The 22,605-nt window shown below is 41.1% G+C and overlaps 1 protein-coding gene across 8 annotated transcripts in view; it reads right to left on the bottom strand.

The window, feature by feature from the left end:
* Nucleotides 1–4,941: 4,941 nt before the first annotated feature.
* The window catches only part of LOC118432571 (phosphatidylinositol 3-kinase regulatory subunit alpha-like), a 47,059-nt gene continuing 29,395 nt past the window's right edge, over nt 4,942–22,605 (bottom strand). For 7 of the 8 annotated variants that reach the window (XM_035844195.1, XM_035844193.1, XM_035844197.1 and 4 more), the window contains 19 exons: nt 20,430–20,498; nt 20,206–20,253; nt 19,656–19,774; nt 19,166–19,300; nt 18,813–18,893; nt 17,995–18,154; nt 17,417–17,515; nt 16,508–16,603; nt 15,815–16,024; nt 14,934–15,135; nt 14,384–14,493; nt 13,872–13,983; nt 13,273–13,371; nt 12,364–12,544; nt 11,747–11,875; nt 9,674–9,792; nt 8,954–9,214; nt 8,480–8,644; nt 4,942–8,118 (listed from right to left, as the gene is read on the bottom strand). In XM_035844195.1, the coding sequence (XP_035700088.1) occupies nt 7,911–8,118; nt 8,480–8,644; nt 8,954–9,214; nt 9,674–9,792; nt 11,747–11,875; nt 12,364–12,544; nt 13,273–13,371; nt 13,872–13,983; nt 14,384–14,493; nt 14,934–15,135; nt 15,815–16,024; nt 16,508–16,603; nt 17,417–17,515; nt 17,995–18,154; nt 18,813–18,893; nt 19,166–19,300; nt 19,656–19,774; nt 20,206–20,253; nt 20,430–20,498 (2,603 nt within the window). In that variant the 3' untranslated portion in view covers nt 4,942–7,910. Of the gene's footprint in view, nt 8,119–8,479; nt 8,645–8,953; nt 9,215–9,673; nt 9,793–11,746; nt 11,876–12,363; nt 12,545–13,272; nt 13,372–13,871; nt 13,984–14,383; nt 14,494–14,933; nt 15,136–15,814; nt 16,025–16,507; nt 16,604–17,416; nt 17,516–17,994; nt 18,155–18,812; nt 18,894–19,165; nt 19,301–19,655; nt 19,775–20,205; nt 20,254–20,429; nt 20,499–22,539; nt 22,565–22,605 lie in introns of those variants that run through there. The other variant, XM_035844200.1, reaches the window with a different exon arrangement.

Here is a 22,605-nt window from a genome sequence, read left to right on the forward strand (position 1 = left end):
CACCCCAATGTTACAGGTGCAGAGCTGAAGTGCGGAAGTTGTGTGTTGTGTGAAACCTGAGGTGTGTGGATGGAAACTGGCCTTTGATCGACTGTGAAGCACGGGGACTGGGTATACAAGAAGAAGAACGGGAAGCCCACGATGTGATGCCGATGTTAAGCATTGAAACAACGTCAAGTAAAAGGCCAAAATTGTCATATGAAACTGATAAGGTCTCCAAGCAGATGCTGAGGTATTAAAAAGATCGTAATGTCGACGGCTGAGACTCTCTGACAGTCCCTTTACTGTATTTAAGTGGATGGACAGTTGGGTGAAAGGCCAAACCTGTCCATGGAAAGCGGGTGATGTCCATATATAGTCTTAACGTACTAATTACGTACAAAGAGTGATGTATACATGAATGTAGGGGCGCTTCGACGGGCGGCCACGGCGTTACATGGGCGCCTCGTGCGGGATCTAAAAATCGATTAATTCTATGTTAAATGGTGCTTATAAAAGCCTCAAACACCATCCTAAATGTGCAAGAAATCATCTGGACCTGTTTTAGAAAGTATTCACCGGCTTTAAGCCAATCGTCGTGTATATTTTTACGCTTTTAGAAGTCGGAACGATATACCCCATAAGAGCCTAATCTGCAGTACCGCTGTCGGCCGCGCCGTGAAAAGCGTTAAAACGACCGCCAAATTGCCAAAATTCGGTCTTTTCGGCAATGGGGAAATGGCAAAAGGCTCGAAAAGGGTTTAAACTTTCGAGGCTTATCTAGCTTTGTTTTCAATAAGGTGACCATTTAAAATCAAGAATGACAATATTTGATAAGACATTTCACGAACAAAAACCATGGGATTATATGTCACAAATGACACGTGTCTTTTACAATCTACCAATCAATAAAAGTGGTCGATGATACATGTCCTGTAAGTTCTATTATTCGCAAGGGCTACCAAGATCAAATTTCAATTCTATTTTGTGAAACAAGAAGATATTGAATAAATGCAACAGCGTTTCTCTTTATTTATCAACATTAATAGATCTAGTTATTTGAGGAAACAGAGATGGGAGAGAGAGAGTGAGTGAGTAAGTGTGTGAGAGAGAGGGGGGTGGATAGGAGAGAGAGAGACTTCTAGCTAACCGCTTTCTTTCGATTTTGGTGCGTTTATTAGTGTTTTATGGGTTGGTGAGAGGGGCTGTTTTACATCCCATGGCTATTAATCAGCTTTTCAATCGTCAACTTCTGAAGAAAATCCCACGTGCACGATACGCATTATGATAGAGTAAACGTCTCTAACTTTGTCACCCTGTATGCATGTATGTGTCACTATTGCATTGGTTGTTATGATATGAGGCTGTACATGGTGAAGATAGACTCACCCCAATGTTATGTCACAGGTGCAGAGCTGAAGTGCGGAAGTTGTGTGTTGTGTGAAACCTGATCATGAGGTGTGCGGAAACTGGCCTTTGATCGACTGTGAAGCACCAGGGCTGAGTATACAGAAAGAATAACGAGAAGCCCACGATGTGGTGCCGATGTTTAGCATAGAAACGTCAAGTTAAGGCCAAAGTTGTCATATGAAACCGATAAGGTCTCCAAGCAGATGCTGAGGTAAAAGATCGCAATGTCGACGGCTGAGACTCTCTGACAGTCCCTTTACCGTACTTAGTGGATGAACAGTTGGATGAAAGGCCAAACCTCTCTATGGAAAGCGGGGGATGTCAATATCTTTTGCTAACGTACCCATTACGTACAAAAAGTGATGTATATATGAATGTAGGGGGCGCTTTGACGGGCGGCCACGGCGTTACATGGGCTCTTCGTGTGATATCTAAAAATCGATTAATTCTGTGTTAATTGGTGCTTTAAAAAGACTCAAATACTGTTCTAAATGTGCGGGATAATGCCTGGACGTGTTCTAGAAAGTATTCACTGGCTTTTAGCCCCCCGCTGTGTATATTTTCACACTTTTATTAGCCGGTACTATATACCCCACGAGAGCCTAATCTGCAGTACCGCTGTCGGCCGCGCCGTGAAAAGCGTTAAAACGACCGCCAAATTGCCAAAATTCGGTCTTTTCGGGAATGGGGAAATGGCGAAAGGCTCGTAAAGGGTTTTAATCTTTGAGGTTTATTTAGCTTTGTTTCCAACAATGTGACCATTTAAAACCAAGAATGACAATATTTAAGACATTTCACGAACAAAACCATCGGATTATATGTCATAAGTGACACGTGTCTTTTACAATCTACCAATAGAAGTGGTCGAGTATAAATGTCCTGTATTGTCGTGATCTGAAGGGCTTCCACAATCAAATTTAAAGTCTATTTTGTGAAACAGATAGACATTGAATAAATACAACAGTGTTTCTATTTGTTTATTCATCAATATCTAATAGATCGAATCCTCCGTTCAAACTGCTGTAGGTGTGTGAACTGCCGGAGAGCAATTTGACGGGTTCTGTGCTGGAAGAACAAGAGTTTTAGAAGATAGGTTGTTACATCGTCTTCTGAAATGATAGAATCTCTTTGGAACATTGGAACAATGTTGGTGGATTTATTATACCATGTTCTGTATATGAAGTATTCTGATATAGACATGATGTAATGCGTGGATATCGTTTTCGGCGATTGTTGGCATCAGTTTTGATCAGTATCCAGAGGATATCATCATTAACAAGTCAGAGGCCTCCTGTGCTAGCCTTTTGTATTTGCGAGGATGGGGGTAGCATGAATGATCTGAGAGGAGAACAGAATAAAGTGACGCAAAAGGCTGACATGACAGGAGAACACGTATTGCATCCTTTTACATTCCCAACAAGCGTAATAGTACAATTTTTTGAAGCAAATGACGAATAACATTATGTTATGTTATGCGATAAAACTGGTTAAAAGCGAGTACAGTTTAGATTATTATCATAAAGTAGGTGATTGTAGTTTTGTAGAAGACAATTCTTTCTCTAATTCTGACCTTTCAGCCCAGATTCCACCAAACGGCTCCCCCGGCGCTCAATGTTATATTGCATCTACAAGTAATCCACACACCTTACATAATTTCGACAGAAATTGCATCCATTATAAGACAAACAAATAAACAATTGCATATGTGTTACGCTTCATTGTTTTACAAGACATTGTTTAAATTTGGGTGAGGTAGCCCGTCACAAATTAACAATTTGCAGGACATGTACACATATACACTCGACCACTTAGCTTCTACCAATAAAATGGGAAGGAAACGTGTCATATTTTTACCCAATATCCCACTGTATGGTTTGTGAAATCTCTTCAGTTTCATCATTCGTGTTTTCAGATGGCCAAATTTGCGAAAACAAAGAGAAATAAGTCTTAAAAATGCAAACCCTTTGCGAGCCTTTCACCATTTCCCCATTCCCGAAAAGACCGAAATTTGGCAATTTTGCGGTCTCCTCTGCCACTTTTCTGGATACGGCCGGGAGCGGTACTGCAGATTGGGCTCACATAGGGTATATAGTCCCGACTTGTAAAATGGGAAAATAAATACAACATTGAGCTCAAAGCCAGTGCAAACGTTTCCAGACAGGTCCAGACATATTTGTACACATTTAGAATCACCTGTAAGACTTTCAATAACACAGATCGGCATGGCAATGACAGATTTTTAGGCGCTGCTCGAGGAGTCCATGCAAGACCGTGGCAGGCCGTCGAAGCGCCCCCTACATTCATGATAACATCACTTATTGTGCATAATGAGTAGTTAAAAGATATATATGGACATCCCCTTGATATTTTTGGTATCTAGTGCACTGTTCATCTGCATATATCGGAGTACAGAACTGTCAGAGAAGTCTATCCGCCAATCGCATTACGATCTTCCACCTAAATATCTGCTTGGAGACCTTATCCGATTTCGTATAATTTTTTTTTACCTTTTACCTTTTTTCCGGTTTACTAAATACACAGTACTATATGCCTTACATCATCATTTGGACTAAAATCACCCATTTGTTAATTCAATGATGAAAAGTGCAAGTACTAGTTTCAGTCTGAAAACAATTCCAGGTCATGGAAATGATACAATTAATCAACTTACTACATGTATATCATAACATCACAGCTATAAATAACCTATGAGGGGGATTTTGAGAGCATTGTGTCTCTACATCCCACCTAAAATCATAACATCACAGCTATAAATAACCTATGAGGGGGATTTTGAGAGCATTGTGTCTCTACACCCCACCTAAAATGGACCGACATTGATCTAGATGACGGGTGTCTAGTACATGCACACGACGTTTGTGGCACCAGCCAGGTGTGGACAGCTCCAAAAACTTAACTGCTGCTGTCGTCTCCATCTTAGTAATACCTCCCTTAGTTCCTCAGAGTTTTTGTTTCGATCAAAAGATGGCAAAAAGAGACTTGTACGTGCCAGTTTCTTTTATTATGTAGAAATGTTGGTAGTCATCTGCACCAGTCTGTGGGGACGCCTAGCAGTCTACGCCATTATTGCAGAAGCTGAGCGAGTAACATCTGCATTGATATTTTTATCCTCTAGGCGGCGCTTTTGTACCGTGTGCAGATTGGATCTTTCTGCTTCTGATATACGCCTTACCCTTCCGAGGATCATGCTTTTCCAACGTTTCTTTATTATGTGTTGTGTACTATATAACAGGTCTACTTTATGTAACAGTTATAGCTTCAGCAAGAATTAACTTCACATTTACTTAATCGGCACATAACCAGAGCTATTGGTAGGACTCCACTACTAATGCTGGTTGTTTTCTGACCAAAAGTTTGATTTTTTTTCAGCTACTAAGCTACATGCATTGCCAAGGACATAATACCAATGATGTTTTATCAAACCTCGTTGATTTGACCTAGCCAATGACGATTTTTAATTGGCCTTTGTAAGCATAACCTACTAATCATGAATAAAGCAACACAACCAATGAAGACATCACACACTTCGTGTTTCATTTTTAGTCATTCTTCCAAGTTTATTCCAACTGAGAGTGTATTGCAGAGGACACAATTCATCCTAGTAAAAATCCAACACTGTACTACTCACAAGTTATCTGGAATTTTGCAACACAGAGTTCACATCAAAATGGTTTCATATTTTACCACTTTTTTTCTTCATATCTTCCTTGATGGCACAGAATCATGTTTTGTTTTGGAAAAGAAAATCTTGATTTCTGCTTTTTTTAATACAAAGTAGATTAACAAACTTAATTCGTGGTACAAAATCCAACAGCTTTCCGTCACTCTAAGACTCATGGATAAATCAGTTTGTCATTCGTCTAATTTTCCTTCGTATTGGAAACAAAGCTTTGAGTCGTATCTGTCCCTGAAAAGTGATTTGGTTTGGAATGCTATCGGAGTCTTGTTAAATGTTACAGATTGTAAGTACAGCAGCAGAGATCTTTACAACAAAACAAACCTGATCGTTTCTGGTTTTTCGATTGGACTGTCATTTCAAACGGAACAAAATATATGCACTACCGAACTAAACGTCTCTGCGCTAGATATCAGGTTGTCATTAAATGCATCCTTCAGCGGACTACACTGAACACCAGTGTTAGAAGTCTTATATACAACAAGGGAGGTGCATATTGCCCATTGGCACAATATATCAAATAGTGGAACATCTATAGAAAAGTGTACACAGAAAAAGAACTTTTGACTCTTTCCCAAGTATGGTCAGGGCTCTGGACAGCTCTAGATATTTGGGTACAAATTTAGTATGCTGTATATCAACAGCACCACAAAAATTCGGTCCATAGCTTGTCCACAAGTGGGAAAAATTCGTAAAGCACCAAATTTCAGTTCAAAGTCTACTTTCAAGTTCACAGTCTACGGTAATATCAATATACAAGATATGCGTCCACTTCTGTCTGTGTACCCATCCTTGGACAAATGGTCAGCCTGTCGCATCATGGTATTTGAGACAATGTGTATGAACGATACAGTATAATACAAAGGCATACGCCGATACAAGACTGTTACGTGTTATACTTGAGGCAGCCTTTTGTGATGTTAATCCTACAGACTTGTGCTGTCAAGATGGGAGATTTGCACAGATACAACAGTGTTACTGTCTTTATATGGGTGCTTGGCACCGGTTCATTTTTCATACGGCTGATTCGGCTAGCAAGGCAGACAGCCCGCCATATTGGCACCATGAATTCCCTTTACACACCATGCAATAATCCCAGCTATTACATTTCAAGTTTACAAAAGAAGTTAATGTTTATATATGTACACAAAAAGACTTAGGGTCAGCTGTAGAGTGCGACCAAAAATATCACAGTATCATCGTTGACTCAACCTCTGCAATACTCTCCCAATATTACCTCTGTTTTTTTTGTCAGACGTGGAATCTACAAAGCAAAATTAACAGCAGGGAAAAATGGGAGAAACACATAAAGATAAAGGTAATTTCTTTCCTAAACCTGGTTAGTTTCATGTGATGCTTCTATTTACATTAATCACAGTCTTGTGAGCTCAATCTCTTCTCTGTCTCTAAATCATGGTACATCTGTACAAAATTAGGCAAGTATATTACAAAACAGTATAAGCTTCACAAGTCTTTTGACGCCCCCTATCCTTCACACTCATATTTGCAGTTCCATCATCCCCAACTTCAGGCATGTCCATCGAGATACACAATGTAATCAAGGAAACAAAAAAAGAACTCAGTTTCTGCACAAAAGTAATGATCGGTAGCAGGAATACTGATATCCTTTAACAAAGGTGGAACTTTCAAGGCATTTTCCCTCCGATAAGTTTCATGGGTTGCACAGCACTTCTGGTATTCTACTTTCACAAACCATAGGCTTTCTTCATTAGTATCATGTACATGTCTAAACTGTTCTTATTCACACAACAGTCAAGTCTGCCCCCCTCCCCACATCAGTACCCGCAGCTAGCATCAAACACTGTTAATGAACATCATTCATAAACCCTGAATCATGTTGGAAGTCTTTTCCGGGGAAACTCCAGAGATTTCCTGGAACCAAAAACCCCAGGAATTTCCTTTTACCGGGGAAACCCAGAGATTTCCTGGAACCAGAAACCCCAGGAATTTCCCGAAACTTCAGATTGCACCTTATTGTTCAAGACGACCGAGGATGGCCTCTTCTTAGACTATCAGCTCTTCCTTACGCCCATTAATCAAAACAACCGTCCTTGAATCTTTTATGCTTGAGAACAATTCATGTAAAAAGTAACAATTTTTTTCTGGCGACTTCAAGCCTATAGACTAAGACAAGGCCTCCTCATTGACATCTTTCTCTCCATGTCAAGCTGCATGTCTTCTCATCATACAATGCTAGATATATATATTATATACATATAGATACACAGCGTTGACTAATTGTAAGTATTAAGGTCACTGGCAAAAATCTGGGTGAACAACAGTATTTGATATGTCCTTCGATGATACATTGGGAAGTGTCTCAGTTACACTGCTGGCCAAGGATTTTTCAAACAGGTACTAAAAGCATCATGGGAACCTAGCGTAGGCTAGGATGTATTGACAAGGGTCTATCAAACAAACAAACAAACATAAAAATTGAAATAAATGCATCAAAAGGGGATACAATTTGCGAACAAATTTAAACACTGGCAGTGATTATGCAGTACGTTTTCAGCAAAACTTAAAAAATTACTGAATCACTCCTGCAAACATACCTGATTGGACCAAAAGAAACTATTTGTTCTTGTATCTAGATATCTCTTTGCTTCAAGCTATGGCATTCAAATGTTAAAGTAATCTTGCCATGACCAAAGTTGTGTTCATCAGTTAATATTTTCACTAGGAGAGGACGTCGATGTTCCCCAAGACTATCGGCTGTGGTGTTGTTGTTAACGTCACAGTTACAGTACAGCCCTTGATAGACAGCACCTTTGCGAATCGTAGCGAGCACGGTAAAGTCTCGTCACCGCTGCGGGAGGTCGGGCGGGGGAGGCCCGTACACCGGGTACGCCAGGGTGGTGTTGAGCGAGTCGTTGTGTTCGTACAGTGAGTTCTGTTGGTAGTGTAGCACCAGGTCCTTGAGTGAGGCGTACAGGTTGTAGGGTTCGGCAAACCCGTACCCGGTTGCTGAGTTGTAGATGACGCAGTGTCGCGCTGCCCCTTCCTCCGCTCTGTAATGGGACACAGCAAAGATTAAAACGTGAACAGAGAAACCCACTTGGACAATTACTTTTCAAACGTCCCACTGTCCAAATCAAATGCAACTATCAGAAAAACTGTCAGCATACTTGATATATGTAATATGACACATATAGATATAGTATGTTATTGTTAGGGTATATGATGCAATCTAGCAGGAGTGGAAATTCTACTAGTAGAGTCTCTACCATTGGCAGCTGTAGAAGTGCAATTTCAGCAAAATCATAATGTCTGCACTGACATAACACCGCAACCATTTGTGACTTTTGTTATTTTCCTTTTTTTTTTTACATATGGCTCCTTCTGTCCTATAAGACAAAGTATTGTACTTACACAATGGACAAGGCATAGTTGTTCTGTTGGCTGCTCTTGCGCACTAGGAAGGTCCCTTCAGGCTTGCCGTCCAACAAGCTTTCAGCGTGCACCCGCGAACAGTCGGGAAGGAACCACAGTGACTCATCGTGGTGCGGGAGAGCCTCCTCATTAAAGTTCGGTGCCCTGCGAGGAAAAGCACAATCGATAAATAAAACCGGCCATGTGATCTTTGCTGAATACAGATGTGACTACTGTACAGCTCTGCACTTTAACCTTCTTCCTCCTAACCCAGGAATGAATTGGCTACTCTAGTGGCTAAAGGTTAAACTTACAAATCATACAGGGCTCTTCTTCCATGTATCCTATTTTTGCTGTCAGACTGATTAATCATCAACAGCCACCGTATCAGATAACTGCATATTGTTGCGTCTATGTGATAAGAAGAACCTTGTTCATTTTTGCCGAGACCAGCGGATCCAGACAATGACTTACGTCGTGTCTCCGCCGTGTCCGTCGTACGAAGCCTTGAGCCACTCGTTGATCTTGTCCTGCTTGACGCCCTTGTGTCCGAGCCACATGACGTACTGGTCGCGGATCTTGCGCAGCTGGATGATGTCCGGTTTGATGCTGTTCATCTCGCGGTCCAGGTTCCGGTTGCCCTCCGTCTGCAGCTTCAGGTCCAGCTCCAGCTGTTTGCTGCTCTCGATGATCTCGTTCAACCGAGACTTCAGGTTCTCGTAGTTCTCCATGATCCTGTTAGCAAAAGATGTATCAAGGTTAAATGAAGATCGAAAAAAAGTGATTAGAAACGCAAAAGAGTCACTCAATCTCTGGAAAGAAATGTTATGTTCAGTCACATCTCTCTGACATTTCCTATGTTAAAACAAACCCATTTGTATACACTAGTGTCAAAAAGAGGGAGGAGGCATGTAAAAAATGGATTCAGTGGTACTACAGCTTTATATGCCTGATGTGTTTCTCCCGACAGGTATTGATATTTCATCTTTAGCCTTTGATGTACATGTTACCTACTTATTCATTGATACATGTGACTACCATATTGCAAATAAAGATTTTTCAATCATCCATAAAAAAAGTTTTATTCCAAATATGAATACTCAACTCTTGTGAAAATTGACTTTTTTCAAAGTTCATACAGTTACCTTTATCTATTTACACAATGTAAGAATGCACAATGTCAGAGAGACTCACTTTTTGTACTCCTGACCCTTGACCTCCGAGTGGTATCTCTCGTGAGACTTGGCCTGCTCCTCGAAGATGCTGATGGTCTCCTTGAAGGCGTCTAGAGCCTGACGCTTCATCTGGATTTCCTGTTAACGGCACGGAACCACAAAATGCTAAGAAACCATACTACTTAAGTACCGTGTCTACTTATCTTAATGTCCAGAACTGTTGTATTCTGATGTGTAATTCTAAACATATCTGTTGTCAAAGCTATGTCATACAGTCTACCAGTGCATATCTCAGCTACCCTGTTCTTACTACTGTAAACGGGGGGGATTTAATTTCGAGCTAGCAGGAAAGTGGAGTGTTCACGGTGGCTTTAAGTTCACGGTAGTGCAATATATATATATAATGCATAGGAAAAATGTTCGCTGTGGTTTTAAGTTCACAGCTAGACTGCCTCGCAAAACATCTACCAGTATGTAACTTGAGTGTTGACCTCCACCACACTAAACCACACTTCCAAACATTTAAACCTTGCACCTGGACTAGCCAAGGCCAGGAGACACTCAAGGGAATAACAACCGATCATAAAAACGTCACAGTCTACAATTTACTTGCTCTGAATGACACACACAAAGTTCAGTAACCTCACCTTTATATTGACACACAAAGAGGTCAACAACCCCAGTAGATTTGATTGATAAATCCTGAGATATCCTACCCCCTACCATCACATCTGTCACCACCACTGTTAGTCCTATCTGATATCTACTGCCACGTGGGACTTATAGGGACTCAGCAGTAAGACCCACTGACAGATGATATATTTAGGATAAGGCCCAGCTTACCTTGATACCACCCTTAATGGTTTATCTTATCCCCTTAAATCATTCCAAGAAGGCTTCCTTTGGAGGACATTGACCCTTGTCACTACTCATGAAGATGTGTATCAACCCATCATTAAATATACAAATGAAACTGTTACAGCAGGAAAATATGTCCTGCCTTTTCCTTGACATTAACAAGTGTTTGAAGATACTGTAAATGCATTTAAGTTCGCGGGGATTTAATTTTGCGGTAGCGGGAAAATGGACTTTTTGCGGTGGTTTTAATTTCGCGGTAGCACCATGCACTGTAGTCTCTTACTGTTATGGAAAAATATTCGTGGTGGTTTTAAATTCGCGGTGAAGCGGTCGCCGCGAAAACCGCGAACATTAATCCACCGCGAACATTTCTGCATATCAAACCTCTCTGAAATATTAAGAGTTCTGGTATGTCTTCTATAATTGAAGATACATGTGTCTTCTGATCATATCCTGTCACTCCATAGACGGACAGACATCTTTAAGATAAGGAAACCTTGATATTACCCTGACTGGTTTATCTTATCCTCTTAAATTATTCCAAGGAGACTTGGTTCAGGGAAGGACATTGACTCTTGTCACAGCCTACAAATAAGTCTTTCATCCTGTAATTTATACAGCACAGATGGAACTGTTACTGTAGGCAAACATGATCTGATTTCTGTTTGACCCAGAAGTCAACTTGTTTCTCTGAGTAATAGTTGATGATTGCAAGGCCTTAAATGTATCCTAACTGTTGGTTGTAAGGTTGTTGACTAAGAATATAAATGTTCTAGGATTGATTCTCTAGTAGCAGGCACCAATGTTTTACCCTTAACACCCATTTCCTCACTTGACTCAGCTGAAAAAGAGTATTAATGTAAAACTGCAAGCTAAGGGTCCTGTAAGGTTGCTGGCTAAGAATCTAAGTTCTGGGTTCGCCTCTCTAGCAGGCCCCAAAGTTTCACCCATGTGAAAGGCATTCTACACGTATTTCCTCACTCGTTTCAGTTGAAAACGAGTACTAATGTAGAGAGGTAAAGCTAAGGGTACCGTGTTTGAGAAGAGCTACACCACAAGCATGTTTAAGATCCCACTGCACTTATCGAAAAGAGTAGGGGACCATCTTGGTGTGTAGGAATCAAACTTTACAGCTTGGTATTAAGTAGCTTGGGCTTATTGTACAAAGCTGTTGTGTGATGCTTAAAGGTCAAAACAAACAAACAAACAAACAACTTCCAGTTGTGTTGCTCACCTGAGTGGACTTGGTGTAGGACTCGTACAGCTGGTCGTACTGTTTGCTCTTGTCCAGGTACTCCTTGTTTAACTCCTGTAGCTTTTTCCCCACCATGTCCACACTGCTGCCCTCTACACCCTCATCACCCTAACAAACAAGAATTGAACATATTCTTATCTTCTTAGATTTCATACAGTACCCTTTAACATCTTTACAGTCATGAACAAAAAACAACAAAGAAAGAATAGACACTTTGGATTGAAAAATATGTTTCAACACATTCATCATTTGAATAACATAAGACATTGTTGGAAATCCTACGAATACTTCAACATCATACATGTTAGACTCGTTCTATGCTTTTGTAGGTTTAAACATGTACATGTACTGTATGTAGATACATATGTACTAGAGAGAATCACAATTTAAATGGATTGCAAATTTACGGAAAATAGGTCAGATAGAATCACTCAAATCATGTAGCTACATACTAGAGCACACCACAATTTAAAAGGATTGCAAATTTAGGAAATGTAGGTCAAATAAACCAACTCAAATGGATTGCTAATTTGGGAAAATAGGTCACATAGAATCACTCAACTCATGTTTTACATGACAGCAAAATTAGAGTTTACCTGTTGGATCTTGGAGACAGGGTATGTGAGCCTGACGTCGAGCTTGCAGTTGTACTGCGCTAGCGACTCCTTCCGGTAGTGCTGGATGAGTTCTACCACGGAACTGAAGCGGAGCGGCTCCGAGAACCCGTACTTCCCGTCTCGATGGCAGATCTTGATCAGCTTGTTGTTACCCCCTTTCCTGTGTGGAGAAACCATGTTTCTGTGTCATATGAAAATAAATACCACACTGTAATTTCTAGTTTTACTGTCCTTCTTTCTCTGACTGAATCAATAGCTGTTGCAGCAATTTTGTCTAGTTGACTCATGAACATATTTAGTCGAATTACACACTTCATGTGGGGTCGCGTGGCAGGGTGTTTGGCCCACAACCTACAGATCCCAGCCATGCTACCAATCTTGCTTCACATGACTTTCCTCACTTCATCCAATTTGTACATGACTTTGATAGGGGAAGTAAAGGCAATGAAAGGAGAGGGAAGGGCTCTGCCTTCTGATACCATACCCTAGACAAGGTGGATAAAAACCCACTGTCCATAGGGTCTGAAAAAAAGCTATAGGACTACCTTTTACCTTCATCTTTGTCTTTTTACACACTTCAGATCTAAACACAACAAGGGAAGAATTCTAACAGATAGAGCAGTGGAACTTTATTACAGCCCTTGCCCAGTTGTTTGATTTATTCTGTGTATTGTGTTATGCCCAACCTTCATCAACATAGATCTAGGAACAAAATTTAACCTCTCTGAGGATACGCCCACAAATCTAAGACAATGATTCATTTACACAACAGCTGAAACAATCCGAACCTTTCCCATGTTTGCTACACAAGAAAACAAACTATCCCTTCACTGTACTGAACCATCTATCCTGATAACAAACAGGTCCTGTACTGAGCGGGACACTCACCTCAGGGTTAGTGTGTAGTCCCCTTTGTACTTGGTGGAGGCGTCCCGAACCAGGAAGGTTCCATCTGGCGTGTCCTTCAACTTGTCATTGACCTCCTCCCTGTGAGAGTACAGCAGCTGTTGTTAGTCTTCACCAATGGGGATAGACTTACAGAAGTCAAAATGGTAAACATAGATAAGCACACTTGGGCCTCCTTTCTACTAGATAAAAACTCTGATAGTAGTATAGACTGATCCTGAATGTCCATCACAATTAGCAGTTCGACCAATGGTAGCATGGCAATTAGAGATTTGACCAATGAGAGAGTGCCATTTTTAATACAATTGCACAAAAGTACCTGGTATAACTGGCATATTAATTCAGCAATTCAAATGTTGTTCAAGTTTTCTTCCAAGCTGTTTGCTTTCATCCCAACTTCTTGTGGTATTTTTGTCCGCAAACCAATAAAATACATTGTCCTGGCCTTAAAATGAAACTGTACTACCGCTGGCCTAAATGCATCTTTTTCTACAGACTATATTTAACAATGACTTCATAATCATAGACAAGACCATTGTCATGCCTAGACAGTCAAGGTTAAGAAAAATGAGAGTGTTTACCTTGAGATGTCTCCCCAGTACCACTCTGCCTCTTGAAGAGACTGTGGTGTCTCGTAGTTGTTGAAGCTGTTCTCTTTGCCTTTACGTCCGAGTGGCATCCGGGGTGGTATGGCTGGTGATGGGGAACAAAAGAAAATGTCACTCCGAAATCTGGTAAAAACTTGTATCTCTGCTCCCAATATTTATACTGCTTTTGGAAACCATGAATTACAAAAATATCATTTAGAGACATTAAATTAAACTTCATTACAAGTTTAAAAAAAGATGTAATAAAAGACAACTGAGACACTGACAGGAAGCTAGGTCAAAGGTTCCAAAAAATAGTTATCTCATGTCCCTGTCTTCAATTTTCTGCTACATGCATCTCTGTTGCTTGATGGGAGCCAGTGGGAAAAATGCATCAAAATCAGCGAGAAATTTTTAATGATCAATTCTCAAATAAGGAATTTATACAAACATCCCACTGAGTACAATATCTTTCATCCCCTGTTTAAAAAAGGTGCTGTTTTTACCTGGTTTATCCTCTTCCAGTTCCACATCAGGCAGAGCCTCTCCCCAGCTTCCTCCAGTCAGGAGCAACTCCACAACCTTCACATGGTACTCAGTGTTACTGGTCACTTGTCTGGGGAGGAAGGAAAGAGTTGGGACATCAGTGGCAGTGTAGGGCAAAGATGTTACAAGAAATACAAGAAGTCATAAGAAGTAAAAACATAAGAAATCTTGGTACAGTTGACTTGACTTTATTCAGATCCACAGTTGAGGAATCCTCGTTTAAAAGCTTTAAATGACGCTTACAGATAGCTGTGCAAAGGTTAGGTATGACATGTCGTTCAGTGTGATGTAACTACACGAAGCTGGTACCATGACATGTTATTCCAACGGGCATTCCACAGATGTGCCTTATATGTGGCAGAGACTATTCTAATATAGGACTGTTCAGCCAAATCTGACACTGTCGGGCTGATATCGATTAGGATTTTACCATGGTCAATATTGACCGAAGGAGGCCATATATAGTTATACAGGCTTTACAGATATAGATATGATTGACCAGGTACTTACAGCACATTTTCCCAGGGCGGTCTCATCAGGATGTGGCAGAAGACCACTGCCAGGTGCTTGGGAGTCATCTTGTTGGCTTTGATGTGCTGGCAGACTCGGCAGAAGTGGGCCATCAGCCACTCCAGCGTCAGTCTGTGCTGCTCAGGCAACTGTTTCACCAGCTCTAGGAGCCGGGCCACTAGCTCTACTTCTTCTTTCAGCTCTGGAAAAGAAACCATTCAGAAAAGCCATTAGTTGCCACTAGACCGGTGCAATGGCTGAGTTGGTAGAGTGTTTGCCTTCCATTTGGTAGGTCGTGAGTTTGATCCCTGGCCAAGTCATACCAAAGTCTTTAAAAATGGTACATACTGCTTTCTTTACTTAGCACTCAGCACTAATGAGGAAGAGTATGCGAGTAACAGATCTGTTACAGATGTACCGACAACTTTTACTTTTTAATTTGTTGGCATGCTTTTAACCTTCTTCATGCTACCCAAACACATGAAGAACTAGAGAATCGGTAGCCAAATGTTTAAAGGTTAAATACAAAAGACACAAAGTCAGACTTAACCATTACAGGAAAATCAGAAACATGACTCTCCCCATCTTTCAATCAGTAGAAGATTTTACAAAGGTCCACCATTACCACAAAAAAGCCTCTCCGCTGAGGTGTTCCCCAAAACACGCAAGCTTTTCTTAACTACAACTGTTTCTAACTTAAGATCCACCATCACAACAAAAAAGCCTCTCCCCTGAGGTGTCGCAAAAAAACACACACACAACTCTCCCTATCTTTTGATAGAAGATTTTACAAAGATCCACTATTACCACAAAAAAGCCTCTCCCCTGAGGTGTTGCAAAAAAAAAAAAACACACCAACACTACAACACAACTATCCCTACCTTTAGCTGCTGCGATAAAGCTGTCATACAGCTCCGTGGTTAGCACCGGGTTGGGCAGCTCTCGGAGGTACCGCTTCAGGGCGCCGGAGACGCAGTGCAGGTCGTAGATGCTTAGATCCACCGAGTTGGGATCCGTGTTGAACGACTTCTTCAGTTCGTTGATAGCAGCAGTTGAGGAGGAGATTCTATAGATTCCATCTAGATCAAGACCTAGTGGATAAAAAGAAACAATCTTGCTTTAATATCAAAGCTTAGCCAACAAAGAAATGGCTCTATCAAATGCAGCAAGGAAAAGGTATAAGGACCAATCCTGTCTTAATATCAATGATTGGCTAACGACAAAATGACTCCATCAAATGGAGCAGGGAAAAGGTATGATTAGACGTTGTAATGCCTTATAAAACTGAAATCCTGGTTCAGATTTTTAACTTTATTTCAAACGTTAGCTCAAGACCTAGCAGATGAAATGAACAATCTTGTCTTAGTATCAAAGCTTAGCTAACATAGGAATGGCTCGATCAAATGGAGCAAGGAAAAGGTTTAGACATCATAATGCCTTATAAAACTGAAATCATGATTCAGAGTTTCATGAAGAAATAAGGACAAACTCTTATACAGTCATATCATGTCAACTCTCCTAGTTTCGTTAAGTTATCAGATTACTACATATCTTAACCATAAGGCACAGCCTACCTCTTTCCTCTATGGCTTTACAGCACTTGATCACGACCACTGGCGCTGGGTCGGGCGGACTAAACTGGAGCTTCAAATCCTCCCCAAACAGCGGATCTGTGTGGAACACCACATACATGAACATCTCAACATAAACCTTACCTTCCCTACACTACAACTGTCTTTAAATATCCCCAGACACAGTTTGGGGACTAACTGTCCTTGATCCATCGCAGGACATAGAAAGGACACAACAGTTGACAGTACAGTCTATCCTTTAATCCCCTGTGAAAAGGTGAAGATATGATAGCCTTGTCCCAATTCACAGCCCACACAATACACACATGCCGGCGTTCAACCAGTTTCGTGGACAAAAGGAAAGCTTCCATACTAGCCATTTCACGGGCTAGCGAAACGTTTCAACACTTCTAACTGCTCGTAACTGCTTGATGCGGTCCACCAACACTCAAGGAGATAATGCTAAGTATCTAGTGCAAGTGGACGAGCATGTCTCGGCTACACTTTAGCTGTCACTTTCATACGAACCTTGTTTAAGATTGCAGCCCACACAAATACGTCAGATCTAACAACTTTCATATCTAACAGACCAAACAGAAGGAAATGACATGTCTTAAGTCGTAACCTAAAAAAACAGGAAACGGCCGAATTGCCTTGCGTATAGGTAGTTCACAATGCTTCACAATTTCTGCTGACACGAACATCTGTTACAAACAAGGACATTTCTTAATGAAGAGCATTTGGTGTTTCCTTTTCAAAGGAGCATTTTGTCTAGAACACGAGACAGATGCTCAAGCCAGATATCATCTTCTTTGTGAAGCCACTTGAAGTGATCTGCATGTATGTCACAAGGGCTAACGTGTTTTTCAAGGATTGTACTTTATCTAGTCGCTGGGAAATGTTGTGGCTTACTTGGTGAGTAGCTTTCTCTTCTTCGTCTGTCCCTGACTTCTGTGTTGCAGGGAGGGACTCCAGTGTGGGCACACATGCGGTGGCAACTGTAGGCACAGTCTGTAACAGGAAACAAGCAATCAATCATCTTCACATCAGTACACTCACACACCACACACCTGCGCTGTCTTACTACACCTTGAACGCCCCTCCTACAACAAAATTAAGTCCCCACGAACTTAAAACGATTTACTGCACGCAATCCTCTAGTACTCTAAACATTTCAAGATGGGGCTGTATCAAACATTGACCCCGAACCCACTCCTCCATTCCAACCAGTGACTTTCTCTACATGTGACTTTGACTCCTACATCTTTCATTTAAGACATTCCTGACCATGGCTTGAACTACGTACTGTAAATCTTGAAATGTTTGCAGCGGTTTTATTTCTGTAGTTTTTGCAACAACCTCTCCACCGCTTCAAATATGTGTTTTTAGTGTTACTGTATTACTACAAAGTTGCTGCAAACTTAAAGCCCCCAATCCCTTTCTGCTGTGACATTACGATCAAGCGGCAATAATATGTGGCTTTACGGTACCTTGGCACTGTAGCCCCTGTCTGATGAGCCCCCACAGGAACTTGTGACACTTGTCGCACCAGGTGACAGTGGAGAAGCTGTGCTCCTTGAACCTGTGGCTAGAAATGGGGAGGGAGGCCTCCTCCCCGTGGCTGCTGGGGTCCAACGGCACTGCTGTTCTCTGCAAAACAAAAAACAGCCAAAACTTTTCATTTTAATGCATTCTACTGTTTGCTACATCTTCTTTCTACAGCTGTAGGGTTACAGCAGTATACACTGATCACATAAGTTCGACCAATGATAGCATGGCAATTGCCGGTTCAACTAATGATAGCATGGCAATTACTGGTTTGACCAATGGTAGCATGGCAATTACAAGTTCAACAAATGATAGCATGGCAATTACCAGTTCGACCAATGGTAGCATGGCAATTACCAGTTCGACCAATGGTAGCATGGCAATTACCAGTTCGACCAATGGTAGCATGGCAATTACCAGTTCAACCAATGATAGCATGGCAATTAGTGGTTCGACCAATGATAGCATTGCAATTACCAGTTCGACCAATGGTAGCATGGCAATTACCAGTTCAACCAATGATAGCATGGCAATTAGTGGTTCGACCAATGAGAGAGTGCCATCTTTTGCTTGTACTTTGCATTTCCACATTTTGATAAATGTGGGCAGGGCTATGTCAGATCTATCTATTTGTGATACAATGGCACAGTAGTGCATGGTAAATCAAGCTATTAGTTCAGCAAGGTACATGCTGTTGACTTGCCATAAATTTCTTGTGAAAGAAAATATTGTAGATGTACATTGTGTGATTGCTACTTACCATTGCTGAGGTGCCCTTGCACAGTTCATCTATACTGTTCATCAGACAGATTCTGTGGAAATCGTCCATGATGCCCATGTGCTGGAAAAGACATATTTAAAATGTATTTTACTGTATTTTAGCAAAGACAGTGTAGAGAGTATGCAATACAAGGACACAAATGGTACTTGGAAACAACTAGCAAGAAATTAATCTTTTTACTTTTTGTACTAAACTGGGACCTACAATATACGCTACTAACTTGTGAAAATTAACCATGCTACCAAACTAACCCCGTTACCAATAAAGCATTGGTGCCCAAACTCAAAAGGCTACTTCACTAGACAGAGAGAGAGATTAATTTGACCACTCACCATGAGCGCCTGGTCATTCAGGGTTTCCAGCTTAGAGCCGTCCACATGGCGGGCCTTGAAGAGTTCCGAGTAGCGGCTCAAGTTGACCGCAGCCATCCAGTGCTGCACGTTTTCTACTGACCACCTACTGACCTCCTGGACAACAACAATAACAACTTTCACTCTCTTTGTATTATGAAATGTGTACACTGGTGTCATACTGAGTTGTTCTTCTATGTCACGAAGAGCTATCAGCTAAAAATTAACAAAAATCGTAGATACTTATTATTACGTTCATGATCTTGTAACAGTTACAGACATTTCTCAAGGACGATGGTGAGTCCCAAATGAGACAATCAAAGACAACACATAACATCTGCTCTTGTTGCATACACACATGGGCATTGATCTTGTTATCTTTTGCGATGACAAATTGAGCGTTAATGTTTCCTACACAAGAGACAATAGGATGTATCAACGAAGATGTGGAGAATGAAAAAGGACTACTGACCACTCCGTGGTCCAAGGTCTGGTAGTTGGAGGTTTCTGCTCGCACACAGGTGTGGTCAGCGGCAAAAGAACCGCAGCCGACTCGGTCAGTGTCGCCTTTGTGGAAACAGCACAGGCAAACTGGAAAGGGGAGGGGGGCAGGTATAGATTATACATCAATCACATGATGTTTATAGTTTTATACTGTCAATAGGTCGACTTGACACAAAATGACTTTACAATAAGACATATTGGCAACTTTTCTTTCACAACATTCGAGAAACTTTGCCCAATCTTTTTCATTGTCCTATATCAATTAAATTGTTTACATTCAACTGTTTGAGCCATTAGCTTTAATGACATCACAGGTCAGACTAATAAAATATTGCCAACATGATGTATTGGCAACAATTTTTGCATGATAAACGACAACGATAAAGAAATGTTCACCATAATTTCTTGAACGTTATTGCTGTCCTCACCTCACCTCGTCCCATTATTGTTGTCATTCATTACCAAAATACTTGTACTTATGTTCTTTGAAATAACATAATCCATTAATTGTTACATACCTTCGCATTTAACAGCGGATTTTCCCTGGCCCCAGATAAATGCCTTACCTACAGAAGAAAAATACATGACATTACAAATCAGAGGAAGAAAACATTTGCAAGTATTTCTTAGTCTTTGAGAGAAAACTTAAGAGAAAGATCAAAGTGTAATAAGTAGCAACTTGTATATGTACATTGCTAGTTTAGGGACCTGTTAAGCTATACTTTATGTTGTTTCTACTCACAATGCTGACAGAGTATAGGCTTCACAACAGCAATCTCTATCAAGCTGTGCCCTCGAGACCCACCGGAACCTGAAACCATAGCAAGACACATTCGAGTTAGGAAAAATAGCCAAAAATTCATAACAAACTTTTATCACATAATAACTATTGCAGCAAAACACACAAGGGGCACAAAAGTTGAACACTGTCTCTTGATAAAATTTCTCACCTCAGTGACTTTAGAGATATATCAGAGCTATTGCCAAAGTATTAGTTTTCACTAGTATTGCCAGCAGTTATATGCAAACGCCTTATAAAGGGAACACACTTTATATATTACTTGGCCCTGTCACTTGCCCAGTTCCTGCTATTGGCTATCTGCCACACGGTCTATGAACAAGGATATTAGAACTCCTCCCAGTCCAAATGCTTGGCAATGAAAAAGCAATTAAGCGTGCACTGTTATAAACCACCACATTAGGGATAAGGCTGGCACCTGTTAGGCGTGACAAAAGGCCTGCTGTTCGGTGAAAAAAAAAAGAACTTTTGGTAAAGACAGGTCCTTGGCTGCTAGAATCAAGGCCAACATGTGGGAACGCTATGCAACAGCTTTCATTTCTTATCCCCGAAAAACGGTCAGTCCTGGATTTGGCCATGAATGGTGGACAATGAAAAGAACTGGTAGGGACAAAACCGCCAGAGGTCACTGGGAAGGTGGTGACCTCCGTCATGCCTAAATTTCATTGGATTGGCCCTTTAATTTAAACACCAAGCCTGTTCACACACACGCACACAAAAAATAAATCACAACTTTAAAAAAAAATGTATTCTTCTGCAAAGCCATTGGAGGGTGTACGAAAATGAATCTAATACTGTATGTCATATAGAAGAGTAACATTTGGCACACTGACAGATAAGAAAATTACAGCTATATAGAGGGAGGATATTTATTTGACAGAGGCCATATCTAGCAAGTAAACTGCCTAGGAAGCGAGCTAACTAATTCAGCCATCTGTCACCTCTAGTACATTCACAGACGAACGTACCAAGCTGAGTGCCGATAAACCACTGGTAGGGCATTAAAAATGTCTATAATACACCAAAAAGACGTAAATGTCTGCTGTAAAAGGTTTTCTATAAATTCTCCAGGGGCGCCGGGCACTCAAGCCAGCCCAGAAAGATCTGGTTTATCTCGGACATGCCTTCACGTGCTGGTCTCATATCTATGCAGCAGAGGTTGCTGGAGGCAGAAGAAGAAAGGACCAATACAGATGGCAAAACTATTAGCCATCTGCACCCTTCAGCATTGAGTGGCAACTTTTGGCCACAACTGTTTGGTGTGGATTAATTTAAGCAGTTTCGTTTGGCCACAAGCCAAGACAATGTTTGGCAGGAGTATCTAATTTCTTCAATCACAGTTTGGTACTGTCATAGGGATAGGTAGCCTGTAGTAGTGCGATTTTTTCGGTTTAAAGGGGTACAAATTGCGGGGTATTTCTTCTTACATGCTACCTACAGCCAAGGTTCAACCCTAGCTTGAAGATTTTTTAACTCCGCACAACTCGGGGCCTACATATGGACAGAGAGGCAGCTGCCTCGCTTTGAAGCGGGGAAGGAAGAAAGACACAGTGAATAGCCCTCTCAGCATGGAGCAAATCCTGAGCTCACGAAGCAATGCTCAACTCCAAATCCGAAAGCAAAATATTCCACCAATCATTGTGTCAAGCTGGGGGACAGGCGAACATCAAAGGTTCGGACGGACATCTTCACAAACCTGTGCCTACGATCAAACAGTGTCTACATATATGTACAACTCATGGTATGGAGTAAAGGCAGAATAACGTTCACTCTAACAAAAGTTTACTCCAGCAAATACTAGAGTAAGAGGCCTGAACAACTACTGAACTTCTGTTACAGAGCCTTGAATATAAAAAGGACCTTTGCATGCACTCCATCTTTCAGGCAATAAAATCTGGTACAAGAAGAAATGGAAAAGGGCTGGCCTTCCTGATACCCTTGCAAATACCCTTTTCCATCAAACCTGTCAGAAACGACATCTTCAACCTCTCCCAACAATAAAGCTTATTGCATCTTGGGAAGTGTTAGCCCTAAAGCAAAGTAATATCCCAACCTGAACCCATTACAGATCCGGCACTGCCCAGCGAATGCTCCTCATCCTTGAACAGTCTATAGCAGC

Source organism: Branchiostoma floridae, chromosome 15 (genome assembly GCF_000003815.2).
Source record: "Branchiostoma floridae strain S238N-H82 chromosome 15, Bfl_VNyyK, whole genome shotgun sequence".
In the NCBI taxonomy this organism is placed as follows: domain Eukaryota; kingdom Metazoa; phylum Chordata; class Leptocardii; order Amphioxiformes; family Branchiostomatidae; genus Branchiostoma; species Branchiostoma floridae.